General features: G+C 48.1%; 2 protein-coding genes across 2 annotated transcripts; one reads left to right on the forward strand and one right to left on the reverse strand.

Annotated features, from left to right (window-relative positions):
* The first annotated feature begins 1,254 nt into the window (after positions 1 to 1,254).
* On the forward strand, positions 1,255 to 3,993 carry LOC136476863 (receptor protein kinase-like protein ZAR1). Its single transcript, XM_066474835.1, has 2 exons — positions 1,255 to 2,766; positions 2,887 to 3,993. The coding sequence occupies exons 1-2, from the start codon at positions 1,386 to 1,388 to the stop codon at positions 3,507 to 3,509; spliced, it is 2,004 nt and encodes a 667-aa protein (XP_066330932.1). The 5' UTR covers positions 1,255 to 1,385; the 3' UTR covers positions 3,510 to 3,993.
* Positions 3,994 to 8,809: 4,816 nt separating this feature from the next.
* On the reverse strand, positions 8,810 to 14,136 carry LOC136476869 (uncharacterized). Its single transcript, XM_066474842.1, has 7 exons — positions 14,013 to 14,136; positions 13,822 to 13,928; positions 13,132 to 13,200; positions 12,935 to 12,993; positions 12,579 to 12,639; positions 12,446 to 12,499; positions 8,810 to 9,406 (listed from the first exon to the last, which is right to left on the reverse strand). The coding sequence occupies exons 1-7, from the start codon at positions 14,134 to 14,136 to the stop codon at positions 9,128 to 9,130; spliced, it is 753 nt and encodes a 250-aa protein (XP_066330939.1). The 3' UTR covers positions 8,810 to 9,127.
* Positions 14,137 to 16,260: the final 2,124 nt, after the last annotated feature.

The following is a 16,260-nucleotide window of genomic DNA, read 5'->3' on the forward strand; positions in this document are numbered from 1 at the left end:
AAGTATCTAAACTACCTAACTATCTATCAAACTATATAAGTAAATTTACTAACTACATTGACTACAAGTACTACCTATATAACTAAATTACCTAACTATCTAACCACTAATCTAAATTAGCTAAATAAATAAACTAACTACCTACATAATTCAATTGTCTCACTATCCGACTAAATTAGCTAACTAATTTACATTAGTAAATAACTAAAAAAACTAACTAAATTATCTCACTACATAACTATATATAAAATAAATAACTACATTATATAAATAAACAGAATTAAAAAACAAAATTAAAAAAAAATTACCTGAGATGGCACTTGGATAACGCCCGGCCGAGGGTGGAGGGGGTGGTCTCATGAGAAGGCCGGTGGGGATGTGGGGGAGAAACGGGGGCTGCCCTCACCGTCGGTGCGCGCTGAGGATGACGATGGGACGATGAGGGCGGCCGAGGGAGCGGACGGGGGTGCGAGGGAGCAGACAGGCGCGCGGGGAACGGCGGGTGGCGGGGAGAGAGAGAGGGAGAGAAAGAGTGCGAGAAAGAGGGAGAGAAAGAGCCTATGTAGGTTTAATAGGTCGGCGCCATAGATCTTGGCTCTGAGATCGACGCCATAGATCTGTGGCTCCGATCTACCGGCCACATCAGCATCACCTCGATTGCCATGCTGTGTGCGGGCAAGCACCTCGGCGCCATAAGTAGTGACGTCGAGACATGTTACCTTAGAGCCATGTGTTGTGGTGTGGAGGGTCCAAAGATCAGTTTACATCATCTATGAAGCAAACGTAAATTTTCTTTAAAAAAAAGATCAAATTAAAAATATTATAAAAATTTTCTACGCGTAAACATACTCCCTCCGTCAATAATAATAATAATAATAATAATATATAATTCTAGCTTTACAACTCGGAGGTAACGTATGTCCAGATTTAAAAGCTAAAATTGTTTTTTTTACGGAGGCCGTACTTTTCCAAAAGTCATCGTCCTCCTCCCCTTCCCGACCACCAATATCAAATGTTTCGAAATCGAATCCTCGCCCACCTCACCAACAGCCCTCCAGCGCGACTCCCCACTGCATTCATTTCAATCTTTCTCCCCAAACTACCCCTGCCTTCTCCCGTTAACCCCCACATAAACAGTGACCCTCCCGGACTCCCGCTGGGTCTTCCAGTCATTTCGCCGCTAAATCTCAGTCACCTAAAACCCACACCCCACGCCGGCACGCCGCCCCTATCGCTCCCCTCCTCTGGCTGCTTCCTCCACCTCCCCTATTCCCTTCCCTTCTCTGCAACTGCTACCCTGCAGCCTCGCCTCACGGAGTCCCAGGGAATGGAAGCACTGTGATCCACTCACCACCACCCCGCAGCGTTCGCGCTCGCTCCGTGCAATGGCGGCGGTTCTGACGGTCCTGGTGGCGGCAGCCACCGTCGCCTCCACCGCGGCGGCGCTCAACACGGACGGGCTAGCGCTGCTGGCGCTCAAGTTCGCGGTGTCAGACGACCCGGGTAACGCGCTGTCCACGTGGCGGGACGCCGACGCCGACCCCTGCTTCTGGGCGGGCGTCACCTGCGCCTCCTCCTCCTCCTCCGGCGCCACCGGCCGCGTCTCCGCCGTCGAGCTCGCCAACGCCTCGCTGGCCGGGTACCTCCCGTCGGCGCTGTCGCTGCTATCCGAGCTCCAGGCGCTGTCGCTCCCCTACAACCGTCTGTCCGGCCAGATCCCGGCGGTCATCGCCGCGCTGCAGCGGCTGGCGACGCTCGACCTCGCGCACAACCAGCTGTCGGGCCAGGTCCCGCCCGGGATCGCGCGCCTCGTCTCGCTGCAGCGGCTCGACCTCTCCTCCAACCAGCTCAACGGGACGCTTCCCCCCGCGCTCGCCGCGCTCCCGCGGCTGTCGGGCGTGCTCAACCTCAGCTACAACCACTTCACGGGAGGTGTCCCGCCCGAGTTCGGCGGGATCCCCGTCGCTGTCAGCCTCGACCTCCGCGGGAACGACCTGGAGGGCGAGATCCCGCAGGTCGGCTCGCTCGTCAACCAGGGGCCCACGGCGTTCGACGGCAACCCGCGGCTGTGCGGGTTCCCGCTCAAGGTCGAGTGCGCGGGCCGGGCGAGCGGGGAGGACGGGCCGAGGATCCCGGACTCCAGCGCCGCCGGAGGCGGCGGCGTCACCGACCCTAGCGCCGCGGCGGAGGTCAGGAGGCCGGGAGGTCCGAAGCGGCGGCGGTCGTCGCCGACGGTGCCGGTCCTCGCCGCCATCGTCGTCGTCGCCATCGTCGCTGGCGTCGCTCTGCAGTGGCAGTGCAGGAGGCGGTGTGGCGCGGCGGCTGCGGACGAGGAGAAGGAGTCGGCCAAGGAGAAGGGCTCGGGGGCGGTGACGCTCGCCGGCTGCGAGGACCGGCGTAGCGGCGGCGGGGGAGGGGAGGAAGGGGAGTTGTTCGTGGCCATGGACGACGGCTTCGGGATGGAGCTGGAGGAGCTGCTCCGGGCCTCCGCTTACGTCGTCGGCAAGAGCCGCGGCGGCATCGTGTACCGCGTCGTCCCCGGCCGTGGACCCGCCGTCGCCGTCCGCCGCCTCAGCGAGCCTGACGATGGCGACAGCGACGGCTCCGGGTGGCGCTGCCGCCGCGCGTTCGAGGCTGAGGCTGCCGCCATCGGCCGCGCGCGCCACCCCAATGTGGCCCGCCTCCGCGCCTACTACTACGCCCCCGACGAGAAGCTGCTCATCTACGACTACCTCCCCAATGGCTCCCTCCACTCCGCTGTCCACGGTAACAAAAATATCCCCGTCTTTTGGTAGCAATGCATTGTACTATCAGTGTCCAAGAAGGAGAAGGGCGGGCTACTAACACCGGCGAGAGCCTTGGTTGGTTATCTTATCGCTATCCCAGGTGGCCCGACGGCGTCGCCGACGCCATTGCCGTGGTCCGTGCGTCTGTCCATCGTGCAGGGCGCGGCGCGCGGGCTGGCGTACCTGCACGAGTGCAGCCCGCGGCGGTACGTGCACGGCTGCATCAAGTCCTCCAAGATCCTGCTGGACGACGAGCTCCGCGCGCACGTGTCTGGGTTCGGCCTCGCCCGCCTGGTGGCCGGCGCGCACAAGGCCGCCGGCCACCACTCCAAGAAGCTCGGCAGCGCGGCGTGCGCGCTCCGCGGCGGCACCGGCGCCGCGTCGTACGTGGCCCCGGAGCTGCGCGCGCCCGGCGGCGCGCCCGCCGCGGCCGCCACGCAGAAGGGGGACGTGTTCGCGTTCGGCGTCGTGCTGCTGGAGGCCGTCACCGGGCGGGAGCCCACGGAGGGGGAAGGCGGCATGGACCTGGAGGCCTGGGTGCGCCGTGCCTTCAAGGAGGAGCGGCCGCTGTCGGAGGTGGTCGACCCCACGCTGCTCGGCGAGGTGCACGCCAAGAAGCAGGTGCTGGCCGTCTTCCACGTCGCGCTCGGGTGCACGGAGCCCGACCCCGAGATGCGCCCGCGCATGCGCGCTGTCGCCGAGAGCCTCGATCGGATAGGCTGACCATGGTGACCCGGCGGCCGCCGCCGTCAGCCGACTACTGATCAACTACGTAGGTCCAATCCAACGCATAAAAGACTCGGATCGGAGTAGTCTTGTTCATGTAGATTAGCAGTAAGTAGTGTGAATTTCAGAGATGGTCAACGCAGGCTACAATCATCATCATCTGCTCCAGTAGTGAATGAATGTGAATCACTCGATGTAGTGCTGCAACCTGCAGCCTTTGCAGCCGTGCTAATCTTTGGAATCTTTTGTGGCACTTCATGATCTTGCGATCAGGCTGTTGATCCATTCCAAAGCGAATTCTGTTACTAGGAGTTTTCTATCGTTTTGCCACTGCCTAGAACTGTAGCGCTTTGCCACTGTCTAGAACTGTAGCGCTTCTTCGCCCGCCTGTTTACGTGACTAGTAAACCATTTTTTTTTTGTTAGCTAACAGTATTTTTTTTTCTTATATTAAATCAGCCGCTCGGGGACTTGAGAGAGAGCAGGAGGGTTTTGCCCTAGGGCCTTGTTTAGGGACTTGTTTAGATTAGAGTTAGGAATTAGTATTTGGTACTGTAGCACTTTTGTTTGTATTTGACAATTATTGTTCGATCGTGGTCTAACTAGGCTCAAAAGATTCGTCTCGTAATTTACAATCAAACTATGTAATTAGTTATTTTTTTATCTATATTTAATACTCTATGCATATATTTAAAGATTTAATGTGATGAAGAGAGTGAAAAAACTTGCAAACTAAACCAGACCTAGGCTGTGCTATGCGGTGCTGTTCACCTTTGGCTTGACTCTGAAAAGATGCCACAATGACACAAGGTGTGCTGCAACCCTTCTGGTCAGTGCACTGTCCTCTTGCCTGTGCTGCTGTGCATTGCAGTGCAGCCAGAGCAAGCTTGCATGCGTAGCGTAACAAAGTCCTGGGGTCCAGAGGTTAGCTGGAGAAGGCTGCTGGTGGTGGGATACAGGAGGCTCTTCTTGTTGAATCTCTCCTTTTTTTTTGACCAAATGAGTCTCTTTTAGTTTTAGAACCACAGCCATCACCTAGCGATTGGTACCCCACACAACTGAAATGTCGAGCTATCATGCCGAATGTTAGTTGCTGTACATGAGTACATCTGCTGATAAAACTAGGTGCAAATGGTCTTTGCATAATTTAATCAGCACATCGACGATTCCTTCACGTTTTTGACAGCGTCGGATTCCTGAATGAAGTCATCGCACTGGTGGATGGCCATCATGCACGCTGAGGCTACTCCTAGAATAGAATCCAACGTTAAACGTCATCATTTGCCTGCCAAGCAACTCCGTTGGGCACTTGGGCAGCTCCAAGTCTTGTTTGAGCCAGCTCATAAAATATTTTATTCAATGAGAGATAACGGTAAACTCCGCCTATGGTGGGGCGCCTTTGGTGTCCCAGCATAGCAGGTCCCAAGCCCTGGTAAAGGAGGAGGGTTGTGTTAGGCGTGGCGAGCCAATGTAAAAACTTAGCCACTTAAATGGAGATGAAACCCGAAAGAAAATCGTTGGGGCGTAACCCTCTTAGCGACGCGCCATATCGGAACCCGGGTATGGTGTTAAATGGGCAAGGGCCGGGTCGTCACCCCCGTGACGCGCCGTGTCGTGATCTGGGCATGGTGTCAAGTAACCAAGGATCGGGTCGTCGCTTCCTTAGTGGCGCGCTACATCGGCGCCCGGGTGTAGTGAAAAATGAGCAAGGGTCTTCGCATCAGAGTCGACGGGTGCAAAGGGTAAGGAAGCTAGTCGAACCAATTAGGATCCGTTTAGGTAGTTGGAATGTAGGGTCACTTACAGGTAAGTTAAGAGAATTAGTTGATACCGCGACTAGGAGGCGTGTAAATATATTATGCGTTCAAGAGACTAAATGGAAGGGTCAGAAGGCGAAGGAGGTGGACAATACAGGTTTCAAGCTTTGGTACACAGGGACAGTCGCGAATAGAAATGGAGTAGGAGTTTTGATCGATAAGAGCCTCAAGAATGGTGTGGTGGGAGTGAGAAGGCAAGGAGATAGGATTATCTTAGTCAAGCTTGTCGTTGGTGATATGGTCTTGAACGTAATTAGTGCGTATGCCCCCCAAGTAGGCCTCGACGAGAGTGCTAAGAGACAGTTCTGGGAAGACTTAGATGGCCTGGTTAGAGCTATACCTAGTAGTGAGAAGCTTTTTATAGGAGGAGATCTTAATGGGCATGTAGGTACTACAAGCGCAGGTTTCGAGGCAGTTCATGGAGGTTTTGGGTATGGTAGTAGGAATCAGGAGGGGGAGGAAGTTCTGGACTTCGCGGTAGCTTTTGACCTGATGATAGCCAACACTTTCTTTAGAAAGAGAGAATCTCATCTAGTGACCTTCAGTAGCGGACAACACTGTAGCCAGATTGACTTTGTCCTCGCAAGAAGAAAGGACAAACGAGCATGCTTGGATTGCAAGGTGATACCAGGGGAGTGTGTTGTTTCTCAACATAAGCTTTTGGTGGTAGATTTTCGTTTTCAGGTGCGTGCCCGTAGGGATAAACAAGCTAAGATTGAAAGAACAAAGTGGTGGAAACTGAAAGGGGAGACGTCAGAGGTATTTAGGGAAAGGGTTATCAAAGAGGGCTCTTGGAAGGAAGAAGACGACATAAACAATATGTGGGACAAGATGGCAACCAACATTCGGAAGGTAGCCTCAGAGGTATGTGGAGTAACCAAAGGAAGGGGACGCGAGGCTAAAGATACTTGGTGGTGGAACGAGGAAGTCCAAAGGGCTATTAAGGAGAAGAAAGAATGCTATAGACGCTTGTACCATGACAGGAGTGTGGACAACATAGAGAAGTATAAGGTGGCAAAGAAGACTGCAAAGCGAGCTGTAAGTGTGGCAAAGGGTAGAGCGTACGAGGATCTTTACCAACATTTGAGTACGAAGGAAGGAGAGAAGGACATTTATAGGATGGCTAGGGTTCGTGAGAGAAAGACACGGGACTTCAACCAAGTTAAGTGCATTAAGGATGAAAGGGAGCATCTCTTGGTAAAGGAGGATGAGATCCGACATCGATGGCAAGAGTATTTTGACAAATTGTTCAATAGTGAGAATATGGACACAACCTTTCAGTTGGATGACTCTTTTGATGACACCAATAGGCGCTTTGTACGGAGAATCCAAGAATCTGAGGTCAGAGAGGCATTGAAAAGGATGAAAGGAGGTAAGGCGATGGGACCGGATGGTATCCCAATCGAGGTGTGGAGATGCCTCGGGGACATAGCTGTAGTATGGTTAACAAAGCTGTTCAACCATATTTTTCGATCGAACAAGATGCCTGATGAGTGGAGGAGAAGTATATTGGTACCGATCTACAAGAATAAAGGGGATATTCAAAGTTGTACAAATTACCGGGGAATTAAGTTGATGAGCCATACTATGAAGCTATGGGAGAGAGTTATCGAGCATCGCTTGAGAGCAATAACGCGGGTCTCTATGAACCAATTTGGTTTCATGCCCGGAAGGTCAACCATGGAAGCCATTTTCTTAATAAGACAAGTTATGGAGCGGTATAGGGAGAAGAAGAAGGACCTACACATGATTTTTATTGACTTGGAGAAGGCTTATGATAAAATACCAAGGAATATTATGTGGTGGGCTTTGGACAAACATAAAGTCCCAACGAAGTACGTCGGGCTCATTAAGGACATGTACAACAATGTTGTGACTAGAGTTCGAACAAGTGATGGAGACACGGACGACTTTCCGATTAGGATAGGACTACATCAAGGGTCAGCTTTGAGCCCTTATTTGTTTGCTTTAGTGATGGATGAGGTCACAAGGGACATACAAGGGGACATCCCTTGGTGTATGCTTTTCGCGGACGATGTAGTGCTAGTTGATGAAAGCCGGACAGGAGTGAATCAGAAACTGGAGTTATGGCGGGAGACTTTGGAGTCCAAAGGTTTTAGACTTAGTAGAACTAAAACTGAGTATATGAGATGTGACTTCGGCACTACTACTCGAGAGGAGAAAGATGTTAGTCTGGAAGGTCAAGTAGTGCCTAGGAAGGATACCTTTCGATATTTAGGATCAATGCTACAGAGGGACGGGGATATTGATGAAGATGTTAGCCATAGAATCAAAGCAGGGTGGATAAAGTGGCGGCAAGCGTCTGGTGTCCTATGTGACAAAAGGGTACCACAGAAGCTAAAAGGCAAGTTTTATAGGACGGCGATTAGACCTGCTATGTTGTATGGTGCAGAATGTTGGCCTACGAAAAGACGACATATTCAACAGCTAAGTGTCGCGGAAATGCGTATGTTGCGCTGGATTTGCGGTCATACAAGAAGGGATCGAGTTCGGAACGATGATATACGTGAGAGATTAGGGGTAGCGCCAATTGAAGAAAAGCTTGTCCAACACCGGTTGAGATGGTTTGGACATGTGCAACGGAGACCTCCAGATGCACCGGTGCGTAGTGGAATCCTAAGTCAGGATAGTAACGTGAAGAGAGGCAGAGGAAGACCGAAGTTGACTTGGGTAGAGGCAATAAAAGGAGACTTGAAAGGATGGAATATACCCAAAGACTTAGCCTTAGATAGGAGTGCTTGGAAGACAGCTATTCACGTGCCTGAACCTTGATTGCTTCTGTTGGGTTTCAACTCTAGCCTACCCCAACTTGTTTGGGACTTAAAGGCTTTGTTGTTGTTGTTGTTGTTGTTGTTGTTGTAATGAGAGATAACGGTAAACTAGCTCTTCATCAAAAGAACTAAACTCATACATTTTTTCTATAATTCATGTGTTTACACAATCCTGCTGTGTTATAAATATGCTGATACATTTGTTTGTGTCATGATCTGTACAGGCGAACACTGCCGGCCCAACTCGAGAATTCGAATGCTGTTTTCTGATGCATTCACGGGTTCAATCCTTGACCCAAACGAGTGTTTCAGAAACACCCAGTACCATGCTGTTCATTGTTCACATAGAACAACGAGGAGTTGCTGGCTGCTGCTGCTGCTGAGCAACATTTATAAATCCTCCAGCACAGCATAGAGCTGCTGCTGATGGCCCAATGATTTCACTGGTCAGGGCCACCTACAGATAGGGCACTATTTGACCTGTGAGCTGTGTGACCAGCCCTGTTCGGCAGGCCATAAACCAGGGTGGATTATTTACTGCTCGCTGATTTGGTGTGAGAGAAAAATAATATTTCAGCTTATAATCCACGATCGTATACGAGCAATCTTATAATCCAGTAAAGTTTCCACACCAACCTTTCCCTCACCACATTGACACAGAAGCAAGCAACAGAAGGCAGCATCTAATTGCAATTAACAAAGCTTATGGTTCAGTAACCAGTAGTACACAAAAAAGTCAGAAAGAGACCCCATCTTAGCATACTCTAATCACCTTCTGACTGCAAAATTATAATACTAAAACGATTCTTTCATGCAAATCCGGTACACATTTTGAATGAGCATGCGAACACCACCTCGACAAGGACTCGGCTTGGAATTGAATTCGCAACAGAATCGTGTGTGGTCCTCCAGCTCAATCATATGCCCATGTGTCACGGCAAACAGTACACAAAAAAATTGAGGTGATCGATTCGGTGGCAGTAGTCTTTCTACTATATGAATTGTTCTCATGCATAAATGTCCTCTGCTGGGAATAGCCCCTGTGCTTCCTCGGGGAGCTCAGGCTGGTACTGAAGCTGTTCGTAGTTCAGCTGTCTAGCTGCTTCATACAGTGCGATTCCAACGCTGACGGAGAGGTTCAGGCACCGGACGTAGGTTTCCACCATGGGAATTCGGAGGGTTCCACCACCTAGGCCTTCTTTACAGCAATCCTCAAGGGCTTGTTGAGGCAATCCTTTTGTTTCAGAACCAAAGACTAGCCAGTCCCCTGGCCTGTAGGAGAAATCCTAATCAAAACATGGAGCACATTAATCAAGTGAATGCCAAAGAATCTGAGTTGCATATTTGCTATAGATCTAGAGAAAGAGCACCAATATCAGATCAAGTCAATGTGTTCCGCTATAAATCTCCATCAATACGTGCCATTTCCATAAGAAGATCTTCATGACTATTGTGTTGCGCGGGAGCCAAGCGACTAAGAGAAATTTTTGCCTTTGGCTTAGGCCGTTAGCTTCGAGGGCCTAAATTCCTCATTTGGGCCATTTGTATTTTCGTCTTTTAAGCTCACCTGAAAACGAAAGTCTGCCACCAAAAGCTTATGTTGAGAAACATACAGCCTGTTCGCTTGCTCGTATTTGGCTTATAAGCCATGGCTTATCAGCCAACAAACAATATTTTTCTCTCACACCAAACCAGCCAACGGAACTTTCAGCCATGGCTTATAAGCCAAACCAGCCCAAACGAACAGGGCCATAAGCTTTTGGTGGTAAACTTTCGTTTTCAAGTGCGTGCCCGTAGGGATAAACAAGCTAAGATTGAAAGAATAAAGTGGTGGAAACTGAAAGGGGAGACGTCAGAGGTATTCAGGGAAAGAGTTATCAAAGAGGGCTCTTGGAAGGAAGAAGAGGACATAAATAACATGTGGGAGAAGATGACAACCAACATTCGGAATGTAGCCTCAGAGGTGTGGAGAAACCAAAGAAAGTGGAGGCGAGGCTAAAGATACTTGGTGGTGGAACGAGGAAGTCCAAAGGGCTATTAAGAAGAAAAAAGAATGGTATAGACACTTGTACCATGTCAGGAGTGTGGACAACATAGAAAAGTACAAGGTGGCAAAGAAGACTGCAAAGCGAGCTGTAAATATGGCAAAGGGTAGAGCGTACGAGGATATTTACCAACATTTGAGTACGAAGAAAGGAGAAAAGGATATTTATAGGATGGCTAGGGTTCGTGAGAGAAAGACAAGGGACTTCAAAGTTAAGTGCATTAAGGATAAAAGGGAGCATCCCTTGGTGAAGGAGGATGAGATCCGACATCGATGGCAAGAGTATTTTGATAAATTATTCAATGGTTAGAATACGGACACAACCTTTCAGTTGGATGACTCTTTTGATGACACCAATAGGCGCTTTGTGCGGAGAATCTAAGAATCTGAGATCAGAGAGGCGTTGAAAAGGATGAAAGGAGGTAAGACGATGGGACCGGATGGTATCCCAATCGAGGTGTGGAGATGCCTCGGGGACGTAGCTATAGTATGGCTAACCAAACTGTTCAACCATATTTTTCGATCGAACAAGATGCCTGACGAGTGGAGAAGTATATTGGTACCGATCTACAAGAATAAAGGGGTTATTCAAAGTTGTACTAATTACCGGGAAATTAAGTTGATGTATGAAGCTATGAGAGAGAGTTATCGAGCATCGCTTGAGAGCAATAACGCGGATCTCTATAAACTAACTTGGTTTCATGCTCGGAAGGTCAACCATGAAAGCCATTTTCTTAATAAGACAAGTTATGAAGCGGTATAGGAAGAAGAAGGACCTACATATGATTTTTATTGACTTGAAGAAGGCTTAAGATAAAATACCAAAGAATGTTACGTGGTGGGCTTTGGACAAACATAAAGTCCCAACGAAGTACGTCGGGCTCATTAAGGACATATACAATAATGTTGTGACTAGTGTTCAAACAAGTGATGGAGACACGGATGACTTCCCGATTAAGATAGGACTACATCAAGGATCAGTTTTGAGCCATTATCTGTTTGCCTTAGTGATGGATGAGGTCATAAGGAACATACAAGGGGACATCCCTTAGTGTATGCTTTTCGCGGACGATGTAGTGCTAGTTAATGAAAGCCGGACATGAGTGAATCAAAAATTGGAGTTATAGCAGGAGACTTTGGAGTCCAAAGGTTTTAGACTCGGTAGAACTAAAACTGAGTATATGAAATGTGACTTCGGCACTACTACTCGGGAGGAGAAAGATATTAGTTTGGAAGGTCAAGTAGTGCCTAGGAAAGATACCTTTCGATATTTAGAATCAATGCTACAGAGAGATGAGGATATTGATGAAGATGTTAACCATAAAATCAAAACAGGGTGGATGAAGTGGCGGCAAGCATTTGGTGTCCTATGTGACAAAAGGGTACCACAGAAGCTAAAAGGCAAGTTTTATAGGACGACGATTAGACCTGCTATGTTGTATGGTGCAGAATATTGGTCTCCAAAAAGACGACATGTTCAACAGATAAGTGTCGCGGAAATGCTTATGTTGCGTTGGATTTGCGGTAATGTTTTCAAGTCGCCCAGTCGAACCTAGTCGCCATGGGACCGACTAGGACGATTAATCACAATTAATCGATCGGACAACTTGTACAAGTCGATGGTACCCCTAATCAATCAGTAGGGACCGATTAAGACGATTAATCGTGATTAATCGCGATTAATCGGACGACTTGAAAACATTTGATTTGCGGTCATAGAAGAAGGGATCGAGTTCGGAACGATGATACACGTAATAGATTAGGGATAGCACCAATTGAAGAAAAGCTTGTCCAACACCGGTTGAGATGGTTTGGACATGTCCAACGGAGACCTCCAGAGGCACCGGTGCGTAGTGGAATCCTAAGCCAGGATAGTAACATGAAGAGAGGCAGAGGAAGACCGAAGTTGACTTGGATAGAGGCAATAAAAGGAGACTTGAAAGGATGGAATATATCCAAAGACTTAGCCTTAGATAGGAGTGCTTGAAAAACAACTATTCACGTGCCTGAACCTTGATTGTTTCTGCTTGGTTTCAACTCTAGCCTACCCAACTTGTTTGGACTTAAAGGCTTTGTTGTTGTTGTAAGTTTATACTTTGGCTTTTCCTCTCCTCTATCAATATATTTGCCTGGCATATTCCTGCCAGCAGTTTTCGAAAAAAAATAAGAAAATATTCAAATTTGCAAATTAGTTGAGATTTTATACCCACTGCGACAGTTTTCATTGTGGTGCAGGTATAGATATACTACAATTCTACTTGAACAAGCAGTAGTTACTTACTGAATGGATTTTTGTGCCTCTTTTGGTGAATGCCAACAGCCTTTTATCTCCTTCCTGATGGAGAAAAAAGAACATGATGATGCTGAAAACAATTTGGTAGTCAAAATATCCGGGAGGACAGAGAATTCATCACCTGCTTCATGAAATAATCACAGAAATGGTCCCAAGAGTCATGAATCTTGACAACAGCATATCTTAAAAGCAGCGATTAAGGAAGAAGACTGATATTTGAGTAGACGAGTTCTTTCTATGATCACTGCCCGCAAGATTTAGTATGTCAGAGATCATATACAGATTATAATATAGAATGACAACAGAAGGTTGATCTTACTGCATTTATCATGAAAAATATTATTTAACTCTTTATATTTCAATCAACATATTTTTATATCTATTGATCATCAAACTGTCATATTGTAGACTATGTTGATGCCCTAATGGACTTAAATTTGGGGTGAGGGCCCATATATACATCCAACCAAAGGATACGGCCAATAATCCAATCCCGCGCGCTTCAATTTCGTGTCGTCTACCTTATAACCTAATGGCTGGAGAAAAATATTCAAAAATATTTTAGTTAACAACATAAAACTCCAGATGGATGACAATATGGGGCAAGAAAGATGCTGCTGCATCAAGAACCTTTTACTAAAGAACACAACAAATAATCTGTAGACTAACCTTACCCCGACAAGATGCAGGCCAACTGCAGATGCAGCACATGTCCTTGCAATGGACCCTGTATTTCCTGGTATCTGTGAAGTACAGTCATCCATAATTCAGCACAACAACAAGGCAAGGCAAATAATCAACTCACTAGTGTTACATTGCAACAAGTTACTAGTTTGCAACACTAGTATGGCATGCCGTAATCAAAGTAGACCCATCCATAAATAAGCAACTACACTAGTATTGCACAGCAAATAGTTAATAGTTTACCCTCTTATTGTCCACCGAGCAAAACAGCAGCAGGGTTAGGATATGCTGTATTACAAGCATTGCACTTCCATCCATTTAAAGATGTAGATGATACTGTTCATGTGGTGTACGACTCAGCTAAAGTAGAGGGCCGTTTTGTATCTGTAAAAACAGATAGACTAGACCTCCTCCGTCTCTATATTTGTATACCGACACATCATATAAGGGCTAGAGTTATTCTCTTCCCAATTATTGAATTGATTGAATCTTTCAGATTTAGGCATCACGTGAACAGACAAGATCACAGGCGCAATGCACCAATCCGAACTCTTATTCAACCAGTGACTATAGAATTCGAGCTTAAAATGGCAGACGGACTATCACATCAACAGAATAGCAGTCGGCCACAGGAATGCGAGCTCAAACCTCAAAATAAGGAGGCAGCAGTGACCACTTACCAGCGGCGAGACGAGCACGACGTGAAGCATCCTCCTGGCGCGCGCCACCTCGACGCCGCTCCCCACGGGGCCACCCGCGGCGCCATTCCCATCTCCCTTAACAGCAACTGCAGAAACGTTTGCAAGCGCGAGGGACGTCAGAGACACAGACACACTGGAACGGGAGGGGGTGACAGTCTCTCGCCACTCACGGGAGCAGAAGGCAGCCGCGCAGCGCTGGCGCCGGAGGTGGGTGGCACGAGTGGCGGCGAACCCGCCGAGGCCGCCGCCGCCGCCGCAGTAGCGGTGGCCAAGCGCGCGCAGGCCGGCCTCCATTCTGTCGTTCTAATCCGACAGCAGTCCGAGAGGGATAAGGCGGAAGCGAAACGGGCCGGGGTGTTGGGGTGGGCCTCGTGGGCTTTCGGTCTGTGATGGGCTCCGGGTTCGTCGTTACATGAGATCTGGAGTGGGCTTAATGTGGTTACGACCCGCGGACCAAGACCCTTCTTCTGGGGCTCAGATTGGATGCTAGCACAAAATTGAGGCCCAACCACGAAGGAACTCAGGTGCTGGACGCAACTGAGAGCGACACCACTCCGTTGGGCGTTGGCCACACCAGCCACCCCGCGCCACAGAGCAGTGTCGCCGGAGCCATCAGAATGAGAATGTGAAAAAAGGCGTCAGCAAAAGTCGCTGGGGAACCGAGGGGAGTTGTATCCCGGCGGAGCCGGAGCCAGCCATGGCGTTCCTTTTGCTGGAATATAAGCACCTGTCCGGCATCGATCTATACCCCAGCAGAGTACAGAGACAGATTCGGGTGTCTCTCTCTAGACTCTCTTTGTCTGTCTCGTGTACGACCGAAATGGCAACACACTCACCACCCATAAAGGGCCGATACACTCCATCCATATGGAGCGTTGGATCCTAGGCAGGCGTACCCTTCGCCGGCGGCAGCGGCGCGATTCGGATCGGAGCAAGGCTAACAAAAGTGTTGCGTTGGATGGCGATGGGTGAATCGCATACAAAGCCAGTGCCGACCGGATTGGGAATATAGCTTAGCATCCTCACTTTATTTGCCCCCATATCATACGGGCAGGGGTAGAGCTGGGATTTGTACTGTGCTTTTTGAAAGTGGGCCATATAGCATGATCTTTAGGTACATGATGATCCCTCGGTTTCAAATTATATATAAATATATATATATATATATATATATTGGCTTTCTAGGTGTATAACTTTTACTTAACACTTTAGGTGTAGATTATGCCTAGATACATGATAAAATATATGTATCTAAAGAAGTTAAAACGGATTATAATTTTTAATGGAGGGAGTCTGACTAAAGCGCAACATGACACTAAAAACTTTAGGTCGTGTTGTACCTCTCGGTATGATGATGGGCAGCGCGAGTACATGACCGTATTTTGAACCGCAATTTGACCACCATTGACATGAAAACGGCGTGTAAGCACGTCTATAACGATGCAATACAATAGCCTAGTATATATCTACTATCATGCAGGGGACGCTAGGTGTAAATAGAAAGTTGTATATGCTCTTTTTTCTCTTTAGATCGTCTAATAAAATCCGCGGCAAAGCTTTTGCCGCTCTTTTGGAAAAAAAAAATCTCCGCTTATTATTTTTAACGGGTTCAAAAAATTGTTGAAATTTATCGTGAAAATGGTACATACAAAACATGTTTTCTCTATGTCATGAGTGAACAAAGAGAACCATCAAAGATATTTCGAAGGTTGTGCTTGCATCGCACCGCCACGGTACTTAAAGCAAAGACTTATCTTCGCAGGTTCTCTTTTTCACCGCATGACATAGAGAGAACTAGCAAAGACTTATCTTCGTGTCGAGCTGTGTTAAAGAGTGAGCTCGACGCCTCGACATGACACGCGTGTCTAGAAATCGTGGCCCGAATCGTCGCAAAACCAGAGATCGAGGAACAGGCCGTGCTACCATGGCCCGGTGGTACGAGTGGAGTGAAAACACACAGCCAGCTTCTTTTTAGGCCTGGTTTAGACTGCAAGTTTTTTCACTCTCTCTTCGTCACATTAAATTTTTGGACACATGTATAGAGTATTAAATGTAGATAAAAAAAATAACTAATTACACAGTTTGATTGTAAATTACGAGACGAATCTTTTGAGCCTAGTTAGGCCATGATTGGACAATAATTGCCAAATACAAACGAAAGTGCTACAATACCACATACTAATTTCTAACCTCAATCTAAACAGGCCTTAGCAACCACGGCATACGATTCTGGAGGTGCTTGCATCAAGCACCCAAACTTGTCAAAAAATAATAATTCAGATGCTTATACGATTGCTTTGTTAAAATTATACATATTCCTCCATTATTGTTTGCTTTGCCTTGCACGTGTCTAGCTCACGCAGATCGATCACCTTAACACACTATACTGATGCAAAGACCATAGGAGTAACTAGTACG

The sequence above is a fragment of the Miscanthus floridulus genome, chromosome 8 (assembly GCF_019320115.1).
Source record: "Miscanthus floridulus cultivar M001 chromosome 8, ASM1932011v1, whole genome shotgun sequence".
Lineage (NCBI taxonomy): Eukaryota > Viridiplantae > Streptophyta > Magnoliopsida > Poales > Poaceae > Miscanthus > Miscanthus floridulus.